Consider the following 23,526-nt stretch of genomic DNA (forward strand, 5'->3'; position numbering starts at 1 on the left):
CATATGGGAAGCAGTAACCCCAGAGTAATGTTTCAACTGTGTGGTACTACACTGACAGAGGTAGAGAGTGAAAAGGACCTGGGGGTAATCCTGCAGGCAAATATGAAGTTTTCTGAGCAGTGCAGATGGTCTGCAAGAGTAGTCAGGAATGATATCCTTGCTAGAAAAATTCCTGTATAAGGAGGTGATTATCCCCTTGTATAAGGCAATGGTCAGGCCACACCTTGAGTACTGTATACAGGTCTGGAGGCCTAATTTTAAGGAGGGTGGAGAGCTGGTGGAACGAGTACAAAGAAGGGCAAAAAGATTAGTGAATGGAACAAAGGGTTGCTCTTACAAAGAAATGCTTAAGTTTTGCAAATTAGTGTCTGGAAGCTAGGCACCTGCGAGGTGATCTGATTGAGGTGTATAAAGCTTTGAATTGTTTGAGCATGCTCAATGCTGTGGGATTCTTTCTCTTGCTCAGAATAATCGCCTGAGAGGGCAGAAATTCAAATTGAGGAAAGACAGTTGTAGGATATATGTGCGGAAGTTTGCATTTAGCCAGCAGGTGGTTGATTGCTGAAAGAAACTTCCATCTGTCGTTGTAGAAGTTGATAGCTTAAACAGATTCAAAAACAGAACTAGACAAACATTTGGAGTGGGAATATTGAGTGAAATGAGAAGTGTGTGTGTATTTTGGCAGATGCTATATAAGCTTGCTTTCTTGCATCATGTGTCCTTGCTAATTTATAATATCACCTGTTTTCCTTCTCTGCCACATGTCACATAAGTTTATCATATATATATTTAGGTCTAAGTCTTGAACAGTATCTCTTTGTTGAGAAAAAAGGAAGTAAGCAAACCCTTAGCCATAGTTATGAGAACATCCTTGGACTCAGGAAGTCCCCATGAACTGGAGATGTGCAAAAGTATCTCTAATTCCCAAAGGTGGATCAAGGGGCTCCCATCTGGTGAGTATGGGCTTGGCAGTCCCAGAGTCCTGAGCTGGATATCATTATTCCTCTCTCTCTCTCTCTCTCTCTCTCTCTCTCTCTCTCTCTCTCTCTCTCTCTCACCAGGGTAATTCAAAAAATATTTATTTTGACTGGTGCAGCATAAGCCTCAGGCTTCCTTGTCCCATATGGCTAATAATTAAAAAAATAAATAATAAAGGGTGACACAGTAATTACAGACTTCTGTTCCAGGGATAATAATGGAGTCATTGGTTAAAGAAGCATTGCAGGATCATCTAGACAAGACAGCATGGGTTTGTCAAGGGGAAGCCATGTCTGACCAACTTGATTGGATACTATTGATGTGGTCAAATGAATTGGATGCAAAAAAAATAATTATGATATCACATACTTGGATTTCAGAAAAGCTTTTGATAATGTTGCACATGGAAGACTACTGTACAAATTGTAGCAGTTTGACATTAAGGGCAAGTTGCTACAATGGATAAGAGGATGGTTGAATGTGAGAAGACAGTGGAGTGGTAATCAATGGGTACTGCTCTTGGACTAATATTATTAGAGGTGTCCCTCAGGGTTTAGTGGGACACCCAATGTACAAAACATTTCCCATTATTGTTTTGTATATTTATCAGTGATATTGATGAAGGTATATCAAGCTTAATGTCAAAGTTTGCTGATGATACAAAGGTTGGCAAGGTTGCTAATAACAGTATGCTGCTGCAACAGGTTCTGGAAAAGTTGGGTAGATGGGCTGAAAAGTGGCAACTGAAGTTTAACACTGATAAATGCAAAAGTACAGGTTGACCGTCACTAATCCAGCAGCGTTGGGACTTTTGGGGTGCCGGATCACCGGTGGTTATTTTAGCACACAAAGTTTTCCCAACAAGCTAACCACCTTCTCTTACCTTTAACATATTGACTGCCAAGCCAGTTTAAGAAAAAAATTTCCCAGGAACCAAAAAATATTTAGTAAATAATTTGATTAGTAATTCTAAAATAAATATTTTAATGCCAGTGTTTTCGTTTTTTTGCTTAAAATAAATTTTTTTTTTTTTTTTTATATATATGTCGCCGACATGGCCAGTAAGTTACTTTATTTCTTGAGAAGCTCTTACAGAAGTTGTACTTCAAGGTTGTGCTTCATTTGAAACTCCAAGGTTGTACTTCATTTGAAAGAGTAGGAAAAAAAAAATAGTTGGATGCAGTAAATTAAATATTAATTGTAAGTAGTTCTGCACCTTTCTTTTCCTGCAAGTTTTCGTTTAGAAAAATTTCTTCCCCAAGTGTTTAAGCCATTGGAAAACACAAATTAGTGGCTTTCAGTATTTCAAAACTATGAACTTCCTCTAGTCCCAGTCCTTATAAAGAGTGTAACAGATGATCACTTAAAGCAACTATTTTTATTATGAAAGTCAGTTTACATTACAATTTTTACGTTTCTTCTGCTCAATTATTTTAACTTATTTGTAGGCCAAGCCTCTAAAGGAAGGAGATCCACATAGTCCTATTGTTAGAGTACCTTTTCCAATACAGAATGATATAGGAGATTGTAAAACACTAGAAGAGCTTTTTCGCATTTGTATTACGCTTTATGGTAATAGCCCATGCTTTGGATCAAGAGAAATATTTGGAGAAGAGGAGGAACTTCAGAAAGATGGCAAAGTTTTCAAAAAGGTAAATGCACTTTTCCTGTTAAGACTTCCACATTTATAGTTAAGTTTCTTTATTATAAATTTCTAATTAATGAAGAACTATAAAATTGTTTAGCTTCTTAATTGCTAAATTCAAAAAATAGCAAGGGCTTAAAGGTGAGTACTTGAAGGTGAGTAGGTCTTGCATAAAACCGAGAAATTTCAAAACAGATTTTAACCAAAGTTTACTCTTCAAACCGATTTTCTCAGACTTAGGGAAAATAATTAAAAGCTTATAACACATATATTTATTTATTTTATCTTGGGTAGATTGTACAAATCGTAATCAAATCTTTTAAACAAAATCTATCACCTCTTATAGTAAAAAAAATAAAAAAATTAAAATTCTCCAAAAAAGTAACCAGCTTGAGATTTTACAAAATTACAAATTTTATTCAAATCAATCTTCTCGTATAGTTAAAAAAAAAAAAAAACTCTATAATAATAAATAAATAAAAATAATGTGAAAAAAAACAGCTTGGGGAAATTACTTTACTATTTATTGCTCAGCTTTTTTCTGAAAATGATCCTTTAAAGAACACGGTATATTAAGCATTTTTCCTGATAGACTACCTTTTTTGGGTTAAAGAGACCAGTGATAGAGAAAACTCTCTCAGATTGGACACTTGTTGGTTTAATGGTCAGCAGTGCTCTATAAACTTTCTCCAGCTTTTCACTTCTGCTGCTAGTTGCCTCCAAAATTTTAAATTCTTTGCTGATTTCCAATTCACTCAGATATTTTGAAGGATCTTCAGTTAATCTCTTTATTACACTATCATACTCTCACATGAGTGTATCTCCAACTTCGGAACTAGACTAGTCTTTGTTTTCTTCTAAAAGAACAGTTTGTTTATTTTCAGTTTCTTCATTCAATGCTAAGACTCCTTCGGAATGCTTTGCAAATAATCTCTGATAAATCTCTTCAGCATGCTTTTTCAAAATTTGCTTACTTGGAAAATCAAAAGTTCTTGAACCTGAATCTTCTTTCCTAAACTTTTTGGGATTGTGTAAGATAGCTCAGCAAAGCCAGTTTGGCAATTTCATCTTGCATTGTAATGCTGCAAAAGGCTTTGGTGAAACTTTAAAGCAAATGGGTTTTCTGCTGTATCAAGCTTAGCAAGCAGAAATTCTATTGAAGACTGCTTTAAATCATTTCAACTGGTCACAAAATTTCACATAGCAATTCAAGTGTTTTCCAGTCATCAGACACAGCTTCAGTTGACAGTACTGCACGTAGAGCATTTGGAATTTAATTTTTCAATTTCAAAAATTTCTCAATCATATAGAATGTGCTATCCCATCTAGTCTTGCAATCTAATATAAGTTTTTGTTCTTTCCCATTAAATTTTGCTTTAACAAAATTTTGTAATATGTCATTTTTGATAGACTATTTTTGAAAAAGCTTGCAAATTTTTCTGACTTTGTTAATAGTTTGTGCAATATTGGCCATTGGATTGAAGAAATAAATGAGCTCATCGGTAAAGTCGGTTTGATAAATGCTGTCTTTCTTTATCACCACCACTACTTTCTTCATTATTTTCATTTTCTTCATTGTCTTTGGGAGACTCAGACTGTGGCACCATAATTGATTGCTTTTTCATAAAGTACATCTATAACTGACAGATGTATACAATGGGCTATACATTGTTGATGATTATGCGTAATTTGCTTGCCAAACTTAATCATCATTGCTGCTCCATCGGTGGTTCAGGCAATAATATCCTCATCCAAGTTCAAACCAAATTCCTTCAAGTGTCCATTCACAATTTGCTCACTTCTTCTGCTATCAAGTGAACCATTAATCTCAATGATTGTCTTTTGAATGCACATTTATATTCATATACCTTTTATTTTGTATAGACGTATATTCGTCTAGAGTCAATGAATACCGTGCACACAAAACCAATGAATTTTTGAAATGCTGAATGAGTAGTTCTTTCTTAGTTTTATAATAATTCAGAACCATAGTTTTAATTCCGTTCACTGATTGCTGGTGGTAATTTATCGTATTTATTTCTCTGAAGGGTGAAGGCTTGATTGTGTAAACTGACTCTTGCCAATTGAATTAAAAGAAAATCCATCTAAAGCAGCTAATTTTGAAATCTGTTCCATAGATTTTTTTTAATGATCAAGTTTTCTAATGTTCTTACCATTTTTACGGAAGGTTCACTGTTATCTTGTTTAATGTCAGTCTGATGGATTTCTTTAAATGCAACATCAAAGATGATGTAGATCCTCCAGACAATTTCATTATCTTCTGACATTTTGAACACTGTTTTTAATCTTTGCTTTTTCAAGCAAAATAATTCCATACATTTGATTTCATCTTAGACATTAAGAGTAATAAATATTAATCAGTAGGAATTTATGTTACTGACAATTTTAAATAAAAATATTGAAGATAACAAGGGCACAATACTATGCATCACTTCCGTAAACACTGAATGAAGAGTCTAAACGAGGCAAGTTTCAAAATTTTCACGAAAGAAATTTTTTATTTATTTACTTGTGATTTTTTTTTTTTTTTTCCCCAATTAAATCTATTGTATTTTCAAAATTACATAAAAGCTAAATTTGGTGAAGCTGCTTTTTGGAGAACATTTGATTGCAAATTTAATAGGAATAAAGAAGAAAAAAACTTTCTACGATTGAAATTTGATGCAATATTCAGCGAATCTGTTTCTAGTGGGTAACCATCAATAAGGCGCGTTCCATAACTTGCCTGGCGAACAAGATAGATGGAACTGAGAAATGTTGAGCATTTTCTTTTACGCTATCGCTCCGACTCACTCAGTCATAAATGAGTACACCTGCATCATGCCATGATACAGGTGGGAAGATAAAAGGTACCCCTCCTAGATTTGGGCCACTTGCCCATGAGATTCATACCTTAAAATAAAATAAAAAACATAAAGCAGTTGAACGATCCAGACAAACGAACAAACAAAAGAAAATGTGCGTAACAAAAAACTATATTCGAGGGCTAACTAAGAAAATATTCAAATCCACTTTTAGAAGCTCGTTTTCGGTTTTAACAACTCAATATGAAAACAGATTTAACCGGTTTTATAAAACTGGTTTGTGAGTACTGAAAAATTAAGCCCTTGCAATTTTTTGAATTTAGTCCAATAAAACTACTTTAAGACATACTAATACTTCTAAGTGTCTTCTTAATTGCTTATTTACAAATAACATAACTGATTAATGTTTGTCACATGAGGAAAAATGGTTGAACTCTCAATTTCTCTGCCCCATTTTCTGTAGGGGCATTAAGAATTTATTTCTTAAACAGTTTACTGAAAGCATTTCCCAACAGTGCCCACTCCCCAACCTTTTTGTACCTACAGGTATAAAAAGGTTGGAGAGTGGGCATTAATCTTTATTTTAATTAATCTTTATTTTTCCAGAAAAAAAAATATGGATGCCAAATAATACACAAAACAACATTTAATTATGAAACAAACTACAATAAAAAAAAATGCTGTTTTATTAATCAAATTATCATTACTCACAGGGCTGCTATCTGCAAGAGGTGCACTGCACAAATTGTGGCAGAGGAAGGTTTAAAAATTATAAGAACTATTATTTTTGCTTTAGTGTGTACTTTACTATAAATATTACTAAAATGCCCATTACGCTATCATGTAAAACTTTCTTTTATTGTGATAAATTATAAGAATGCAATAGTAAATTTTTAATAGCCAACACCACATACACAGGCTCAACCTACCACTTAGTTTTACACTTCGTTGTGTGTCTAGCTGTTTAGGTGATCTGCAGCTTAACTGCTCAACAGGAAATTTTTTTACAGTAAATTTTCATTATTTGGTGTGCATCTTAGTGTGTTTATGCTGTCGGTAAATATAACCTTGAAGGTAGATAAAAAATCTTATTGAGAACTCAAAATACTGTTTCCCAACGTTTTCTTTATTTTAAATGGAAGAATTATTTTTAAAGAAAATTAAATTATTTCTCAATGCTGATATAAAGAAAACGTTGATAGAGGTATCAGCACATTTCCAATAAGAAATACTTCAAATACTTTATGTTAAAGCAGAGTCTGTTTGTTTATTTAACCCTGAGTTGTCATATGGAGGAAAATAGTCATCCAGCTCTGTCTTGTGAAATCCTATAACTTTGTGGTCATCCCAGAGTATAAGCAGAAAATGCATACTTGTTAAAAACTGTTGCCTGTAATTGGTACTTGCCCCTATAGGGCCAGAGCTCTCAGTACCTTCCTAACTTATTTTAATTTATATTTTCTGTGCGATTTGCAATGTGCTGTGGGTCAATAGTCTAAGTAGCATAGGTACAAAATTGATCTAGAGGACAAAGGTCCTCCGTGCAACCATACTCATTTCAATTTCAGAGTGCTGCATTGTTCACTGGATAATTATGTGATTGTTTTATTTTGATCTCATCATTTTTGTAACAGTTTCTGATTCTGGAGTCCAACATTCCTGTTCCCTAATTAATTTTTTTACAATGCAACAATGCAATACAATCTTTTACAATAGTGTTTTGGCATTTTACATTGTAAAAGAGTTATTGTAGGTAATTTTAGTGCTGAGAGCACTAATTGTTAACAGCTGTTAGTTTGCTATTTAATGTACTGATTATGAACTAATTAGTGAGGGACTGTACTAATAACAATAGTCCGTGAAGAGCAGTGTCCATTGATTACCACTGTCTTCTCCCACTCAACCACCCCTTTATCCATAGCAGCAATTTACCTCCAATGCCACACTGCTCCAATTTGTGCAACAAGTCTTCCATGTCCAGTAGTATCAAAGGCTTTTCTAAGATCCAAATATATGATATAAAAGTTATTCTTTGCATCCAATTCCTTTGTGACTACATCATAGTATCCAATCAAATTAGTCAGACAAGACTTCCCCTTAACAAGCCCATGCTGTGTCTAACTATATAACTGAAGTCTTGTCTAGATGATCTTGCAATGCTTCTTTAACCGCTGCCTCCAGTAATTTCCCTGGAACAGAAGTTAAACTAACAGGTCTGTAATTACCTCTCTCCCTTCGATCCTCCTTTGTGGATTGGGGGCACATTTGCACATCTCCAGTCCATGGGTACCTCCCCTGAGTCCAGGGAAGCTCTCATAATTATGGCTTAAGGGTTTGCTTGCTTCCTTTGCCACTTCCTTTAATATAACTGGATAGATTTCATCCACCTGAGATGCCTTTCTTGTATTTATCTTCAATTTGTCCTCCACTTTACTCTCAGTTATTACAGATTATCTAGCTTACTGCCAGAGTTGAATACACCTCTGGCATTCGCCTCACTGAATAACTCCTCATGTGTGAATGTCGAAGCAAAAATTCATTTAGTTTGTTAGCTACCTGAGCAGGATCATCAACACTTGAACCATCGATATCAAGTGGACCAATCTGATTCATCCCCTTCCTTCTAGAGTTTACATAAGTAAAGAACTCTTTACTGTTTTTCTTTGCATCCTTTGTCAAAGATTTCTCATAATCTGCCTTTGCCTGCCTAACCTCCTTTGTAACTTGGTTACAGATCAACTTATATATGTATCATAGGCTTCAGTGTCACATGTTAATTTATATGTATTCCACGCATTTTTCTTCTCTGCCATGTCTCGTTAGTTCATCTGACATCCATTTAGGCCTAAATCTTGAACAATATTTCTTAGTTGGTATGTAAAGCCTAGTAGCTTCCAAGATAAGTTCTTTGAATGCTTCCCATTTTGAATTTGCTGTTGGTAACATCATCAGTCGGTTCTACCGTATAAAGTTTAAATACTGTCTCAGACCACTGTAGTTACCTTTTTACGAAAGCAAAAACCCTTCTCTTTACCCTTGATGGTAGTTACCTCTTTGAGTAAATCTCACTTTATCACACTGTTATCACTGCCACCTAGTGATTCCTTTATCTGCAGATTCTTGATGCATGGAATAATCACTACTGATAATTAGATCAAGAGTATTACCCCCTCTAGTTGCCTCCCGAACATGCTGCTGTAGAAAACAATCCTCCAATATAACCACAAGCCTTGCTAGTGTGTGAGTGACCATCCCACAAATACCAGTCAATATCCAGGAAATTAAAATCCCCCATTATAAGACACTAATTTACTGGCCCACTCTATTTCTCTGCACAATTGCTCTATATATACTCATCAGATTCATTAGGCCTATAACACACACCCACTCATTTTTCCTTTCCCAGTGCTTATGTCACACCAAACAGACTCAACGTTGCATTGTTCACCCACATGAATTTGATGCACTTCCTTAGATTTTGTTTCTTAACTAACAGCATAACCCCTCCTCCCTTCCTGTCCTGTCTATCCTTTCTGTACACATTGTACTCCCCAAATTCCAGTTCTGCACTGCTTATGTCTGTGTGACACTGTCTCTGATATCCCAACAATATCTGCCTTTGATGTCTTGACTAGCACTTCAAGCTCATCAAATTTATTAAATATACTCCTAGCATCGGTGTACATGCACCTGTTTCTACTCTTAGTTACCCTAATACAGCCCATGTATTTACTTGTTCCACTATGACTCCCAGCAGTCCTGGAAATTCCCATTGCCTTGCTTTCCAGGCTGCTGCTCAATTGCATTTCAATAGAAGTAGTGCATGAATTACTTTTATCTCTGCCAGCGGCTACTGTTAATCTATTAGTCCGTGTAGTCCAAGACCCCAAGCAAGCAGTTTTCCAACAACCTAACTCTACCTCGATAGCATCAGCAAATATCCTTGCACCATTTCTATTTAAGTTTCCTCGGAGGTACTACAATGCTTTGCCCTGTCTATAGTGCTTTAATCACACTATTCCTGTGATGGTTGGTCTGAGCTGAATTGTAATGTGAATATTGGCCTTTGCACATAGGTTTTCTAAGCACTTTTTTGTTTTTAAACACTGGCCTTCTCTACAGATCAAACACATCCAGGAATGGCAAAACCCCTTCTATCTCAGAGGTGAATTGTATGAACAGGGAGAAGCTGAATGTTGGGGAAACAAAACGGTGCCTCAAGGATAGTCTGGGGGGAGCACACAAACGTGATAAGAAATGCGGATTATGGTAAATCTGCCGTAGCAGAACATTTTTGGGAGAAGCAGCATCAGATCTCCCCGAATGAAGTAGTCATCACGGATTGGGTGCATAGATTTTGGGACCGCAAGTGGCTCGAGAGCCTACGAATTAGTTCTATTGAGAATAATATAAATAGAGACAGGTATACGTGTTCATCCCCTCTTTGAGGCGGTAATCCTTGGAGGGGATGAACGTTTCCGTCTCCCAAGCCACTTCCGGTTCCAACACTCATGGGAGAAACAGTACACGTGCTATAGAATCACATGAGATGTACCGTGAACCTGCTGGTATTTAAAGAGGCACTGCAGAACAGAAGTGTACTGTCGAGGAAGAAGGTGGAAGCCTTCGAAAGCTACAGTTATTTTAGCGCTTTTAATCTAGTATATTTTAATTCTGTATTTTATTATCAATATTTTATCATTTTATTTGTATATTCACTGTAAATGTAATTATACTTGTTTTGTTTGATCTACTGTAAATCTATTATAAATTTAAATACAAAGTTATTGAAGATTTTGGTTTTCGTTTTTACTTCAATGGTTGGTGAGAAATGCTAAAAAATCATAGTATGAATATACCCAACCCCAGAGCCCTTTTAAAGAAAGGATGGAAGATGAAAAGTTGATTCTGTGAGTTTGAAGTTGGACAGTAAATGGATGTTGACTACATGTTTGGACTATTTTGAAAGAGTGGGAATTGTAGAGGCCAATTCAGAAGAACAGTGCCCATGGAAGTATCTGTAGAAAAGGCATGCAGCAGAAACAGTTCTATGAGACAATTGGAGAGAGCCGACCGGGCTAGCCGAGTGGGTAAAGTACCTGCCCGGCAACCCAAAGGTCGCGGGTTCGATTCCCGCCTCGGGCTTGGATCAAAGTACTGCAAAAACCTTGGGAGGTGCAATATGGCCACAGAAGCCGATGCGCCAATAACTACCAAATCAATCAATCAATCAATCAATTGGAGAGACTCTGTTAAGAGAGGAGTCATTAATTAACCTAACTGCCCTCTTCTGAATGGAATCTAAAGCCTGAGAGAGGTTTTGGGGGCACCGCCCCAGAAGAAATCGACTGACAGATGAAGTTAGTGCTGCTTGCTTGGGCTTGGAGTGCATGAATTATCTACCTTCAATTTCAGACTTATCCATTAAGACTCAGCACCAAAAAGGTCATTTATTGATGCTAATCAAATCAAATGCAATGTGTTTCATATTTTTTTTTTTTTCCAGTTCAATTCAAAATTACTATTAAAAGTAGGGTAATTTTTAGTGCACTATTGTAAGCCCAATTATCAGTGTGCATATTGTTTTCTCTATTGTAAATCACTGATTTTTCTTTTACCTTTTCTCACTTATACTTCTGCATAATTGTGGTTTTCCTCATGTTTGATTAATGTGCTGTGTGAAACTGTTTTTAATAATGAATCTGTATTTTCATTGCTATTATTTTACCTATCTGAGTTGGCTTTACTCGTATTTAATTTTTGTAATTATTTGACGTTTCAATTTATGATACATAAACACCATACATGACTGGACTTTATCATTTTTTAAATAAAGGAATATGTAAAGAATTTTCTCTTTTGTTTCTTTGGGGGGGGGGGGGTGACACGCCAGCAGAGTCAAGTTAGGCATTTTCCGATTTTTTGACTTGCCGAGCCTAAAAGGTTTGCCATCACTATCGTAGACATTTCAGGCCATTGAATGTGATATTGCATTGTTTTTCAATACTAAAATACTTATCCTGCCTTCAGTTATACCTCCATTCTCTGGTCCTTGGCTGCTAAATAGCTAGAAGCAGTTACTTCTTGTTTTAATTAAAGGTAGAATACATTTACTACTCATTGTACATATAAAATATTACCAGTAGTTCAGGATAACAAATTATGATTAGATGATGACTGAAAGTAATTGTCTGGCTCCTGAAGTTTCTGTGTCAGGGTGATATAATAGCTTAGGAATTTGGCAGGTTATTCGGTGGAGGGCAGCACAACATGCTATATCCAGTCTTTCTTGCATATTAAAGCTAGGCAATTGCTTCATTCAGTTTTCATTTCTACAACCTATTCTCTGGATTATGACATGTGATTTATGGCCACATTTTTTTCAAACAAAGGATTGCTAAAATTACTTAGGAAATGCATTATTAAGAAATGCACATAATTTCAGGAATAGAATTGAGTGGTCTGCAATCAGGTCATAGATTGCAGTACTTCGGCATAACTGAAGAAGACATTTTTGGTTCTAGGGAGTGACAGTCTTGAGCCAAAACTTGGCATACAAAGGATATAACTGATCTAATAATGTGAGTAAAATGTCCTCTAGAGTACAAAAAAAATCTCTATTATATGCAGTTAATAGTGTTCATTAATCACTTTTTTTTATAATGTTTTTGTCATACTCTCATAATGTCTGTATCTGGATTCTATGCCAAATGGTGCACTTCCAAATGTTTGAGCTTCAGAGATGGACCATCAGGTTATGTCTACTTCAGTTCCAAATGAGGCAAATTTAGTGGACCAGCTAGCTCAGTTGAAACAATTATTTTTTTTTTTTTTTCTATAATAAAGACAAGTGGAATGGAACTAGTGTCAGCAAGGTGTGAAAATTGATGTTACGAAAGAGTTGTCAGTTTTTAGGATAACTAAAAGGATTCTAGTTATCTATGTGGGAACAAATGAGCTAATACAAAAAATGATTACTTGTTGAGCAATACAAGGTCTTTGGAAAAATCTGCTGTGAGACAGGTCATAGATTGTCTAAGATTCTGAAGGAGAGATTAATAAGTCTTTTGGAATAACTAGACTTGCAACTTTGCAAGGCATGTGGGTGAGATTTATTTTTATAAAAAAAAAAAAAAAAAAACTGAATAATTTTATAAAAAAAAAACATTTTTCCCACAGGACTTCTGCAAGTTGTTTTTTATGAAAATGAAGTAATAGTAAGATATTATTAAAAACAAGTAAAATACAAAACTATTGATTGAAATATCCATATAATTACATATTGCCATGTATTAAATTCTTGTGTGTGCATCCATGTATAAGATATGAAAATGCTATATATGTTGAAATAAAAATGAAGAAATAAATATTTAAAGGAAGTATAAAGGAATTTAAATCTACAGACTATTTATTGTTTAAAGTTTTGTTTATTGGACATAATAACAGTACTTATAACAAAAAAAGACCATTTCTTATTAATCATGCAGTGTAGGTGTGAAATCACCCTTTTTTTTTTTTTTTTAGTATTAGTGGTGGCAAATGATGAGGGAAAGCAAGCTTATACAGTATAGGAATTAGACTGGGGTTAGAGCCAGTGACCACCAAATACGGAGGATGCGGAAAGGTCAGGGAATGACCACTGCATATCCCCAGAGCAATATGGCCTTAGTTGCTAATGCTCCTAAAAACCAAAACAATAAATAACAACAGTATAGGAGAGAGGGAAAAAAATGCACTTCCCATTATCACATGTCCATCCCCTTCTCCCTAAATAAAACAGGTTATACAGTTTGCCCTTGAATTCAAACTACTTACCTCTGCAACTCCAAGTGGAAGTTTGTTCTAACAATCAACTACCTGCCAGCAACTTTCCACACATCTACCTTGCAAACTTTATTCATCAATTTGAATATATGCATCTTCTTGTTTGTAGTCTGAGCAAGAGGAAAGATTCCATTGGCATTTAGCTTAGTCAATCCATTCAAACCCTTAAACACCTCATATCTTTCCAACTGCCTAGTCTCCAGGCACTTCAATTTATAGAACTGAAACCTTACTGATAAGAGCATCCTTTTGTTCCCCTAACTAATCTTGTTGCTGTTATGTGCTCATCCCATCAGATCTGCATCATTCCTTCCTAAAATGAGGCTTCCAAACCTATAATGCAGTACACAAGGCATGATATGGGCTAACCATTGCCTCATTTAAATCAGATAATACCTCCTTATCCTTGCTGGCAAAATTCTTGTATATCATTGACAAAACCTCATGAGTGAGCTGATCTGGCAGCTTGTCTGCACTGCTTGGAGAACTTCATATCTGATTGCCAGTTAATATCAAGGACTTTTTTGTTTTTCACTACCTTGAGTCTAGAACCACGCAATTGGCATGTTAATCTGGGATTACTGCTACCCATATGCAGTACCCTGCATTTGCCAATTTAAACTTCAATTGCCATTTCTCAGCTCATCTGCATAATTTTTCTAGATCTTGCTGCAGTAGCATACCCTTACTATTATCATTAACTACCCTGCTAACTTATGTATCATCTGCAAACAGACATTCAGCCTAATATCCTACATTAATAAATGTACAAAACAACAGGCATAACAGCACTGGAGTAGTCCACAAAGAGAAGTATCCATTTAAACCTGTCTTCTCCCAATGAACCATCTTTTTATCCATAGCTTGCCCTTGTTGCCACACTGCTCTGATTTGTATAGCTGTCTTTTATTTGCAACATTATCAATATTTTCCCTGAAATCTGAGTATATGATGTCAAAGTTATTTTTTGCTTGCAGTTCCTTAATTATTGCTTCATAGTATCCAATCAGATTGTTAAGACAAGATTGCTGCTTAATAAATCCTTGTAGTGATTGCAGTATAACTGCACAGCTTGTTTAACTTCAACAAATTCTCTTCCACTTTACTCTGTTACCACAACATCATTCAGCTTCTTGTTGGAGTTTGACTCACTTCTCTCATCTTCAGCCCAAAAAAATACTACTTGAGGCAGTGTACATTGAGATATATATTCAGTTTGTCAACACCTTGAGCAGTATAAACTGTTAACCACTCATATCTAGTGGAACAATGTGATTAATCCTCCTTCCTTCTAGTATTTACATAAGTAAAGAAGTCTTTGCCATAGACGTCTTGCACCCTGCTTTAACTTCCTAATGCCCTTATTGACTTAATTGCAAACTAGTTTGTATCTGCTGTAAGCATCTGTGTGACTTGATAGTTTATATGTATCCCAAGAATTTTTTCATTCTGCTAAGAGTCTCATCATTACATCTGAAATCCATTTAGGTCTAAGCCTTGAATAATATCCTATTATCCCTTAGTTGGTATAAACACCCTATTAGCTTCAATAATTACTTTACCGTTCCGAATGCTTACCATTTAGAATTTGCTGTTTGTTCTTTTTAACTAAGAGAATAACCCCCTCCCACATCCTGGCTTTTGTTTCTATATGTGTTGTACTCCCGAAATTCAATGATTTAAGTAACGCCAGTGTGAATTTTAGTATTCATTCATTGTTGGTGTGACTTTGATTTGTATCACTAACTGTCTTGTTTTGGAATAAGTTGGGCCATAAAAAAAAAATAAAACAATGTTATTTTAAGCTTTTCTTGCATGTAATTATCAACTTTCTAAAATGTGAATTTAAGATTAGTGACTGCCCCCATTCCTTCAATCATTGAGCATGTTGGCTACACGTTTGATCATAGCATCTTGCATTGCCAATGCTTCACTTGCATTTAATTTTGCTTATCAATACCAAATGGCTGAAGAATTTGGTTTTTGAGATTTGTTTCTTTTATGTTTTGCTCATCAGCCATCAGTTAAAGATAATGCCCATGTGGTGGCATTAATGAACAATTATTAAAACATGTCTTTAATGCATGTGTAAAGTGCATTGGGAGGCATTTTTTAAAAATATGTTAAATATATGTTTATCAGTATAATATAAAGAAAAATAAGGTAATAGCTTGTTACAAAGTAAACTTTTAAAGGAAAGAGGAGAAATAATTGAATTAGAGGGTACTGTAATAATTAGGAGTACTTAAATGCCTGTGCAGTGTAATAAAATATTGCTAAGTAAACTTTTTAAAGGAAAGAAGAAATAATTGAATTAAAAACTGTCCTTAAGGCAGATTTTATTACAATGCACCGCTGTATGACATGTGAAAGATGATGGGGGGGGCAAGATAGATGCGTACTGTGACCATGATTGGTGCCAATTTTCACGGTAGAAAATAAGAGGTGGACTTATCTGCGGAATATATGGTATTTTGTTAGTTGTTGCATTTTTCATCTTTTTTTTTTTTGCTATAGGTTGTGCCTTCGTTTCTTCTTTTTGGCATCAATAGTGCCAATTATAGTAAAGACCAATTACAGCTTTGGAATCAGCACCTCAAAATTGTACATATTCAATTTTTTGGTGTAAATTCCATTTGCCCATCATCATCAGCCATTTTCAATCCACTGCAGGATTAAGGCCTCTCCAGCAACTTTCCAGTTCCTTCTGTTTTGAGCACTGGCCATCCATTTACTACTCAAAAACTCATGAATTTCATCTATCCATCTCCGCCTTTGTCTTCCAGGTTTTCTTCTAGCTCCTCTTGGGTACCATTCTGTTATTTTCTTAGTCCATCTGTCATCATGTCTTCGAGCTATGTGTCCTGCCCAAGACCATTTTAGTTTTGATAAGAATGTCCTTTACTTGAGTTTGCTGCCTAATCCATGTGTTTCTCTTATCTAACAGTCTGGTTCCCAATATAATTCGTTCCATTCTTCGCTGTGTAGTTCTTAGCTTCTCTTCCATTCTTTTGGAGAGTGCCCAAGTTTCACTTCCATAAGTCATGGTGGGGAGTATACATTGATTCATTATTTTACGTTTCAGACAAAGTGGGATATTGCTCTTCAGTATGTGACTATATTTCCTGAATGCTATCCATCCAAAATTTATTCTTCTCTTGACTTCCAGCCATTTATCATTATTACAGCTAATAACTTGTCCCAGATAAGTATATGACTCCACCTTTTCAATTACTGCTCCTTCAATCCTTATTTCCCTTTCCGTAGCATACTTGTTCATCATTACTTTTGTTTTAGCCATATTCATCTTTAGTCCAAAATCCTTACTAACTGTGCATAACTGATTAAGATTTTCCTCTAATTCTTTGGGATCGTGGCTTATGACCACAATGTCATCTGCAAATTGTAAATGGTTTAGGTACTCTCCGTTCACATTGACTCCATTTGCCCATTTGCATTAAAAACAATTTTTTGGAAAATGAATATTAGTGTATCCTTTAGCTGTCATTGCACCATAAAATCTCCAATAATAATAACAACAACAATGGCATATACCAGTGTAATAATGCATTTTAACTAGATTGTTACTTAATGGATCATCATTATTATTGTATACACATTCTTAGATGTATTTCATAAGGAACAATATTTTTTGTTTAAAATATAATTTTTAATTATTATTTCATTTCATAGCTGATATTGGGAGACTATAAGTGGCTGAGTTTCAGTGAAGCAGAACAGAGAGTTGAACAAATAAGCTGTGGGCTGTTAGAGTTGGGAATTCGACCAAAGCAAAGAATTCTACTTTTTGCTGAAACAAGAATAGAATGGATGTTATTAGCTCAGGCATGCTTTCGAATTAATGTGCCGAGTAAGATTTAATTATCTTAAAATTGTTTGTTTTATAGTCTTCATATGAAGTGTTATTTTCATTAACGATTAATAAAGCATTTAATATCCATGTTAATAAAGTGTTTAATATTTTATCCATGTTAAACTATTATAATACTAGTCTGCATTTTAAGAGAAGTTCTCCATTTTACTGCTGATGAGAAATCTGAACTACATTTTTAATGTAAAATTTCTAAAGTTACTTAATTTGCTCTTATCACTGTAGAATTTTAGCATTAGCAGAGGCATATGATGCAAAAAAGCAAGCTTATACAGCATCAGCTAAAAAAAAAAAAAAACCTTCCCATTTCACCCATCCATTTGCTCCAGAAGTTTGTCAACTTCTGGAGCAAATATTCAAGGAGTAAAAATATTCTACTCCTTGAATATTTTTTACAAATAAAACAGAATGGAAGTGATCCTGGTTTTCATATTTTTACAGATTTTAGAGATAGGTTATTTTTATATAAAAATATTGATTACTATTGGATTACTATGGACAGAGTGAAATGAAGACAGAATAAATTATGACAATTTTAATAATAGGAAAAACATTAAATTAGATACATACAACACTAACCGAAAGCTTTTGTATGTATCTAATTTAATATATGTTTTTCCTATTATTAAACTTGTCATAATTTATGACAGTATAGTATTGTCAATTAATCAATTAAATTTATAAATCTTATTAATTTTTATTGTTAAATAATTTGTATTTAAACAGAAATCATGCCCCAGACTACAGCAGCAAAGCAACGTGCACAAAGTAGCAGAAGTGCTGTGGCTCTGGGAAAAACCAGAAGGGGGGAGGGGCAATTCTCCAATGCATCAGTCTCAAATGTGTGAAATGTTTGTGGCCCTTTCTGGAATAGTACATGATCTAGCCATGGAGGATATCTTTGTATGCTAGGTGCAGAGAGTGTGAAGAAATTATGTCCCAACTCAGTGTTCTGATGGGTGTCTGATAGTTTGAATAGTCGGGTATATGCCCTCGAAGGAATTAAAATGTGGGGCCCAATCAAGCTCTCAGTGGCAGAACTCTCTCTTGAACACCAGGAAATAAAATGCCTAGCTTTAGGGCAGAATGCACTGGTCCCACAGGAGCTAGTTATTGTTGGTGACTCAATTGTCAGGTAAATGGGAAATACATTGTGCAAAAAGTATGAGTGGTATGCCTGTTAAGGGGGAAAAGTTTATGAAGATGTAGAGTAGGTATCATTGTTTAAGGGCACAAAAGGTGATATCACTGTATATATTGGGACTAATGACATTAAGTGTAGAAGATCTGCAGATTCAGCCGCCTCCGTAGCCAGGTGGCACAGGTGCGGCAGTGCGTAGCACATGCTTCTTGATTAGACCAGGGTTTGAGCCCGTGACCACCAAATACGGAGGATGCAGAAAGGTCAGGGAATGACCACCGCATATCCCCGGAGCAATATGGCCTTAGTTGCTAATGCTCCTAAGAACCAAATAACAACAACAACAATCTGCGGATTTACTTACAAGTACAGGTCAAGGTTGAAAAAAAAGTTGAGTTAGGGTTAAATTTGAAAGTGTCTGCAATCCTGTCCAGACAGGATAGAAGGGAGTATGTGATGATCCTTGTCAATCAGTTTGGCCCTGGAGAGATTGTTCAAGGCTCATGGGATAGAATTTTTCTAAGCGTAGTCTGTGCTTATTAACAGGAGAGATGGCTTCTACAGAGATGGGATACACTTAAATAGAAAGGGTGCTGCCATACTCTTGCACTGGGGTACGGTTCAGCTATGTCTTCTGGTGGTACACTGAGATAACTGTTCTGTTATATTAAAGCACTGTTAGGCAGTACCTTGAGTATTATATACTGGTTTGGAGGAGAATCCATTTAAATATTTTTTGAATGTGAAGTGTGTTTTTGAGGTTGTGGTTTTTTTGGTACAAGGAAGCCCTTGGCTTTTGCTGCACCAGTCAAAAAAGGTAATTTATTAAGAAAATAATGAAATACCTATTTGCTTGCCACTACCAGCTAACATAAGAGTTACTGGAATAAGTTACTCACATAGGTAGCTTATTCCAGTAACTAATACCTCTCTGGCTGAAAAAAAAACTTCCTGTAATCCAGTATAAGCTTCTGCCGAAATTTGAATTCATTATCTGTTAGAATCAAACAGTGAAAATTTCACCCTCATGAATTTTACTTTCACCTCTCAGAGCCTTGTGCACGTCAATCGAAACTCTTCAAAGGTGCCTAGTTTCCAAGCTCCATAGCCCATGTACAGGCAACCCCCCCATATAACATGGAACTTCTACGACATGGTTTAGCTCTAATGTGATTGATAAATTGTGGCAATCCTCACACAACATAGTACTTATATAACATGGTTTTGCTCTAACACGGTTAGAGAATTGTGGCAAACCTCGCATAACACAGTATTTTTGAGCTTTTGTGCGAGGGGAAACCTGCTATTCTGTTGGATGTAATTTTTCAATATTTCCATTTTTTTTTTGCGAATTCCCACTGTTGACTTGCTAGTTGTTATGCAAAAAAAAATATCGGGAAATCCTTGTATTTTATTTTGTTGGAAATTCTCACTTTAGGTTCTGTGCTATCAAACTTGTGCTTGATTGAGACCATAAAAAATTGACTTTGAAGTGTGCAGTTTGTGACTTATGGTTTTTGTAAGGCTATTTTGGTTTTTATTTGAAATTTTTCCTGGTATGTATTACTAAACTTTGTTGTTAAGAGCCGTATTGGGATAATTTCTTTGTTGTGAATTAAATCATGGCCCTAAATTATGCCCAAGGAAAGTTTAAAAAAAAAAAAAAAAAACCACCACTTGAAAGATAATTGATTTTTCTAGAATCAAAGATACTAAGTTTGGATTGTCTTAAAGGGAAAAGGTATATGTTGCAAAAATGTTAAATTTAAATCAAGCAACAATCTGCACCATAAAGAAAACTGAACAGAAAATTAGAGCTGCTGTTGCTACAGGATCTTTCATTTCTGCAAATATGACAGCTCATTCCCAAGTGGCCATATTTGAGAAAATGGAGAAGCACTCATTACTTGGATTGACAATAGCAGTAAAACACAGATCCCACTAGACAGCAATGTAATTAAGCAAAAGGCACTAAAAATTTATAACTATTTAAAAGAAAGTGGAGAATCTTCTGTCAACCCAGAATTTGTTGCCAGTAAAGGTTAGTTTGAGTGGTTTAAAAACTGCTTCTCGTTACATAACATTAGAATTCAAGGTGAAAGTGCATCGGCTGATAATGAAGCTGCCAAGAATTATGCAGAGGAATTTCAAAAAAATTATTGAAGAGCATGGATATACACAAAGTTTTCAATGCTGATGAGGCAAGTCTTTGGTGGAAAAAATGCCCAACACAACACTTATTTCAAAAAAAGAACTACACCAGGTTCTGAGGCATCAAAATATTGTGTAACGTTACTTATTTACAGTAACACATCAGGAGATTACATGATAAAACCTATGCTAGTTTATAGATCCTCTAATCTTCATGCAATGAAAGGTGTAAATAAAAACGCATTACTGGTACATTAGAAAGCAAATAAAGCTTGGGTAAGTGCTGATTTATTTAAAGATGATTTCTAAATTGTTTTGTGCCAGCTGTAGAAAACTTTTTAAAGAAGAAAAATCTAGATTTCAAAGTTTTATTTCTATTGGATAATGTGCCAGGCCATCCAAAAGATTTAAATCATCCAAATGTTGAAGTAATGTTCCTTACCACCTGATACAACTTCTTTAATTCATTTAACTTCTTTAATGTACCTTTAAAACTCATTACATCAGAAAATCGTTATAGTGGATTTTGGAAAAAAACTGACTCAATCTACTGAAGTGATGGAGTCATGGAAACATTCTTCAGTGGTGGGCTGTATCAGAATCCACTTTATCACTCAAAGAAGTAAAACTGTCAACATAAAAAAATTTATGCCCAGAGTCAGTTCATTCAGGAAATATTGTTGAACCAGCAGAAAATGGAATTTTTGCAATAGTAGAACTTGTTAAGCTGGTAGGAGTGGAAGGTTTTGATGATATGACTGCTGAAGACGTTCAGGAATTGCTGGTAGAAAAAGAGGCTGGGGAAGTGGATTTGGTGGAAATGGCATCAGAGATAAACAGAAACATTTCAGAGGATGATTGCACAGATGAAAATCCTGAAGTTCCAAATTTTACACTAAACCATACAGGAAGGCATAAACTAAACTGAGTAATTAGAATCTTATTTTTCGAATGCAAATTGTTCGATTGAAAGGAGCACAAAGTTCAAAAGAGCCTCAAAAATGCTTAGCTCCATATCATGAAATTTATAAAGATCTATAAAGCAAAAAAACCCAGATTACTGATTTTTTTTAAAGAAAGCAGAAGATGTACTAAATCTAGATACTGTTTTTATTTGTTTTTTAGGAGCATTTGCAACTAAGGCCATATAGCTCCGGGGATATGCGGTGGTCATTCCCTGACCTTTCCGCATTCTCTGTATTTGGTAGTCACAGCCTCGAACCCCGGTCTAATCAAGAAGTGTTTGCTGTGCACTGCTGCTCCTGCCCAACTGGCTACGGAAGCGCCAAATCTAGATGCTGCAGAAGAAAGTTCAGGAGGTGAAGATATTCCTCAACAGAGAAAACGTTCTCTTTTGTGATTGTGCTTAGCAGTGTGAAGGGAAGAAAATTTAATGAGCATACACTATCTGACATATATGTATCACAGTTTATATGATGTTTTTTCGGTTCTTATTATTTTCAATAAAAATTAAGTTTCTGATAGTTAAAAAAGGAAAAAGAGTATCTAATGTTAGCTTTTGGAACATAACCCCTTTTTTGTGCTGGTTCTTAGTCCTGTATAACACTGCTTCGCACTATGCAAGATTTAGCATTTGTAAAGGCATATGATGCAAGAAAGCAAGCTTATACAGCATCAGCCAAAAAAAAAAACATTTCACCCATCCACTCACTCCAAATGTTTGTCTAGTTCTGCCTTAAATCTATTTAAGCTATCAACTTCTGCAATGACAGATGGAAGTTTTTGTTCCAACAATCAACCACCTGCTGGCTAAAGGCAAACTTCCACACATCTGTCCTACAACTGTCTTTCCTCAATTTGAATTTGTCATCTCAGGTGAAGAATCCCATTAGCATTGAGCATGCTCAAATCATTCAATGCCTTGTACACCTGAATCAGATCAACTCGCAGGCACCTAGTTTCCACATGCTGTAACTTTCAAAACTTGAGCCTTTCTTCATAAGAGCAGCCATTTGTTCCATTCACTAATTTTGTTGCCCGTCTCTGTACGTAGAGGCATTTGATGCAAGAAAGCAAGCTTATGCAGCATCAGCCAAAAAATAAAATAATTAAGTAAATAAATAAAAAAAAAAAACCACTTCCACTTCACCCCTCTGTTCGTTCGAAATACCTGTCCAGCTGAGCTTAAACTTATTTAGGCTATCAACTTCCATGACAAGGGATGGAAGTTTATTCCACCAAACAACCACCCACTGGCTAAAGGCAAATTTCCTCACGTCTCTCCTACATCTGTCTTTTCTCAATTTGAATTTATGCCCTCTCAGGTGATTATTCTGAGCAAGAGGAAGAATCTCATCAGCATTGAGCATGCTCAAACCATTCAAGGCTTTATACACCTCTATCAGATCACCTCACCGGTGCCTAGTCTCCAGACACTGTAATTTGCAAAACTTAAGCCTTTCTTTGTAAGAGCACCCCTTTGTTCCATTCACCAATCTTGGTGCCCTTCTCTGTACTCGTTCCAGCATCTCTACATCCTTCTTGAAATGAGGCCTCCAGACCTGTATACAGTACTCTAGGTGTGGTCAGACCATTGCCTTATACAAGGGAATAATCACCTCCTTATCCCTGCTGGAAAAATTCCTGTATATCATTGACAATACTCCATGAGCTACTCTTGCAGCCCGTCTGCACTGCTGAGAGAACTTCATATCTGCCTGCACAACCACCCCCAAGTCCCTTTCATTCTCTACCACTGTCAGTGTAGTACCACTGAGTTGATATGTTGCTCTGGGGTTGCTGTTTCCCATGTGTAGCACTTTACATTTGTCAATGTTAAACTTCATTTGCCACCTCGAAGCCCATCTGCTCAACCTTTCCAGATCCTATTGCAGTAGCATAGTGTCAGTAGTGTCCTTGACAACCCTGCCAACCTTTGTATCGTCTGCAAACTTGGACATTAAGCTTGATATACCATCATCAATATCATTTATAAATACAGAAAACAATAATGGACCCAACACTGAGCCCTGAGGGACTCCACTAATGACATTAGTCCACGATGAGCACTGTCCATTGATTACCACTCTCTTCTCACCCTTAACCACAC

General features: G+C 35.6%; 1 protein-coding gene across 3 annotated transcripts in view; it reads left to right on the forward strand.

Moving 5' to 3' along the window:
* The window catches only part of LOC150091123 (long-chain-fatty-acid--CoA ligase 4-like), a 387,488-nt gene that overhangs the window by 81,311 nt on the left and 282,651 nt on the right, over positions 1–23,526 (forward strand). For all 3 annotated transcript variants that reach the window (XM_090374375.1, XM_090374358.1, XM_090374366.1), the window contains 2 exons: positions 2,427–2,630; positions 16,966–17,143. In XM_090374375.1, coding sequence (XP_090230501.1) covers positions 2,427–2,630; positions 16,966–17,143 — 382 coding nt within the window. The remainder of the gene's footprint in view (positions 1–2,426; positions 2,631–16,965; positions 17,144–23,526) is intronic.

This window comes from Mastigoproctus giganteus, chromosome 1 (assembly GCF_048544385.1).
Source record: "Mastigoproctus giganteus isolate SK-2022 chromosome 1, ASM4854438v1, whole genome shotgun sequence".
NCBI classification, from domain to species: Eukaryota; Metazoa; Arthropoda; class Arachnida; order Uropygi; family Thelyphonidae; genus Mastigoproctus; species Mastigoproctus giganteus.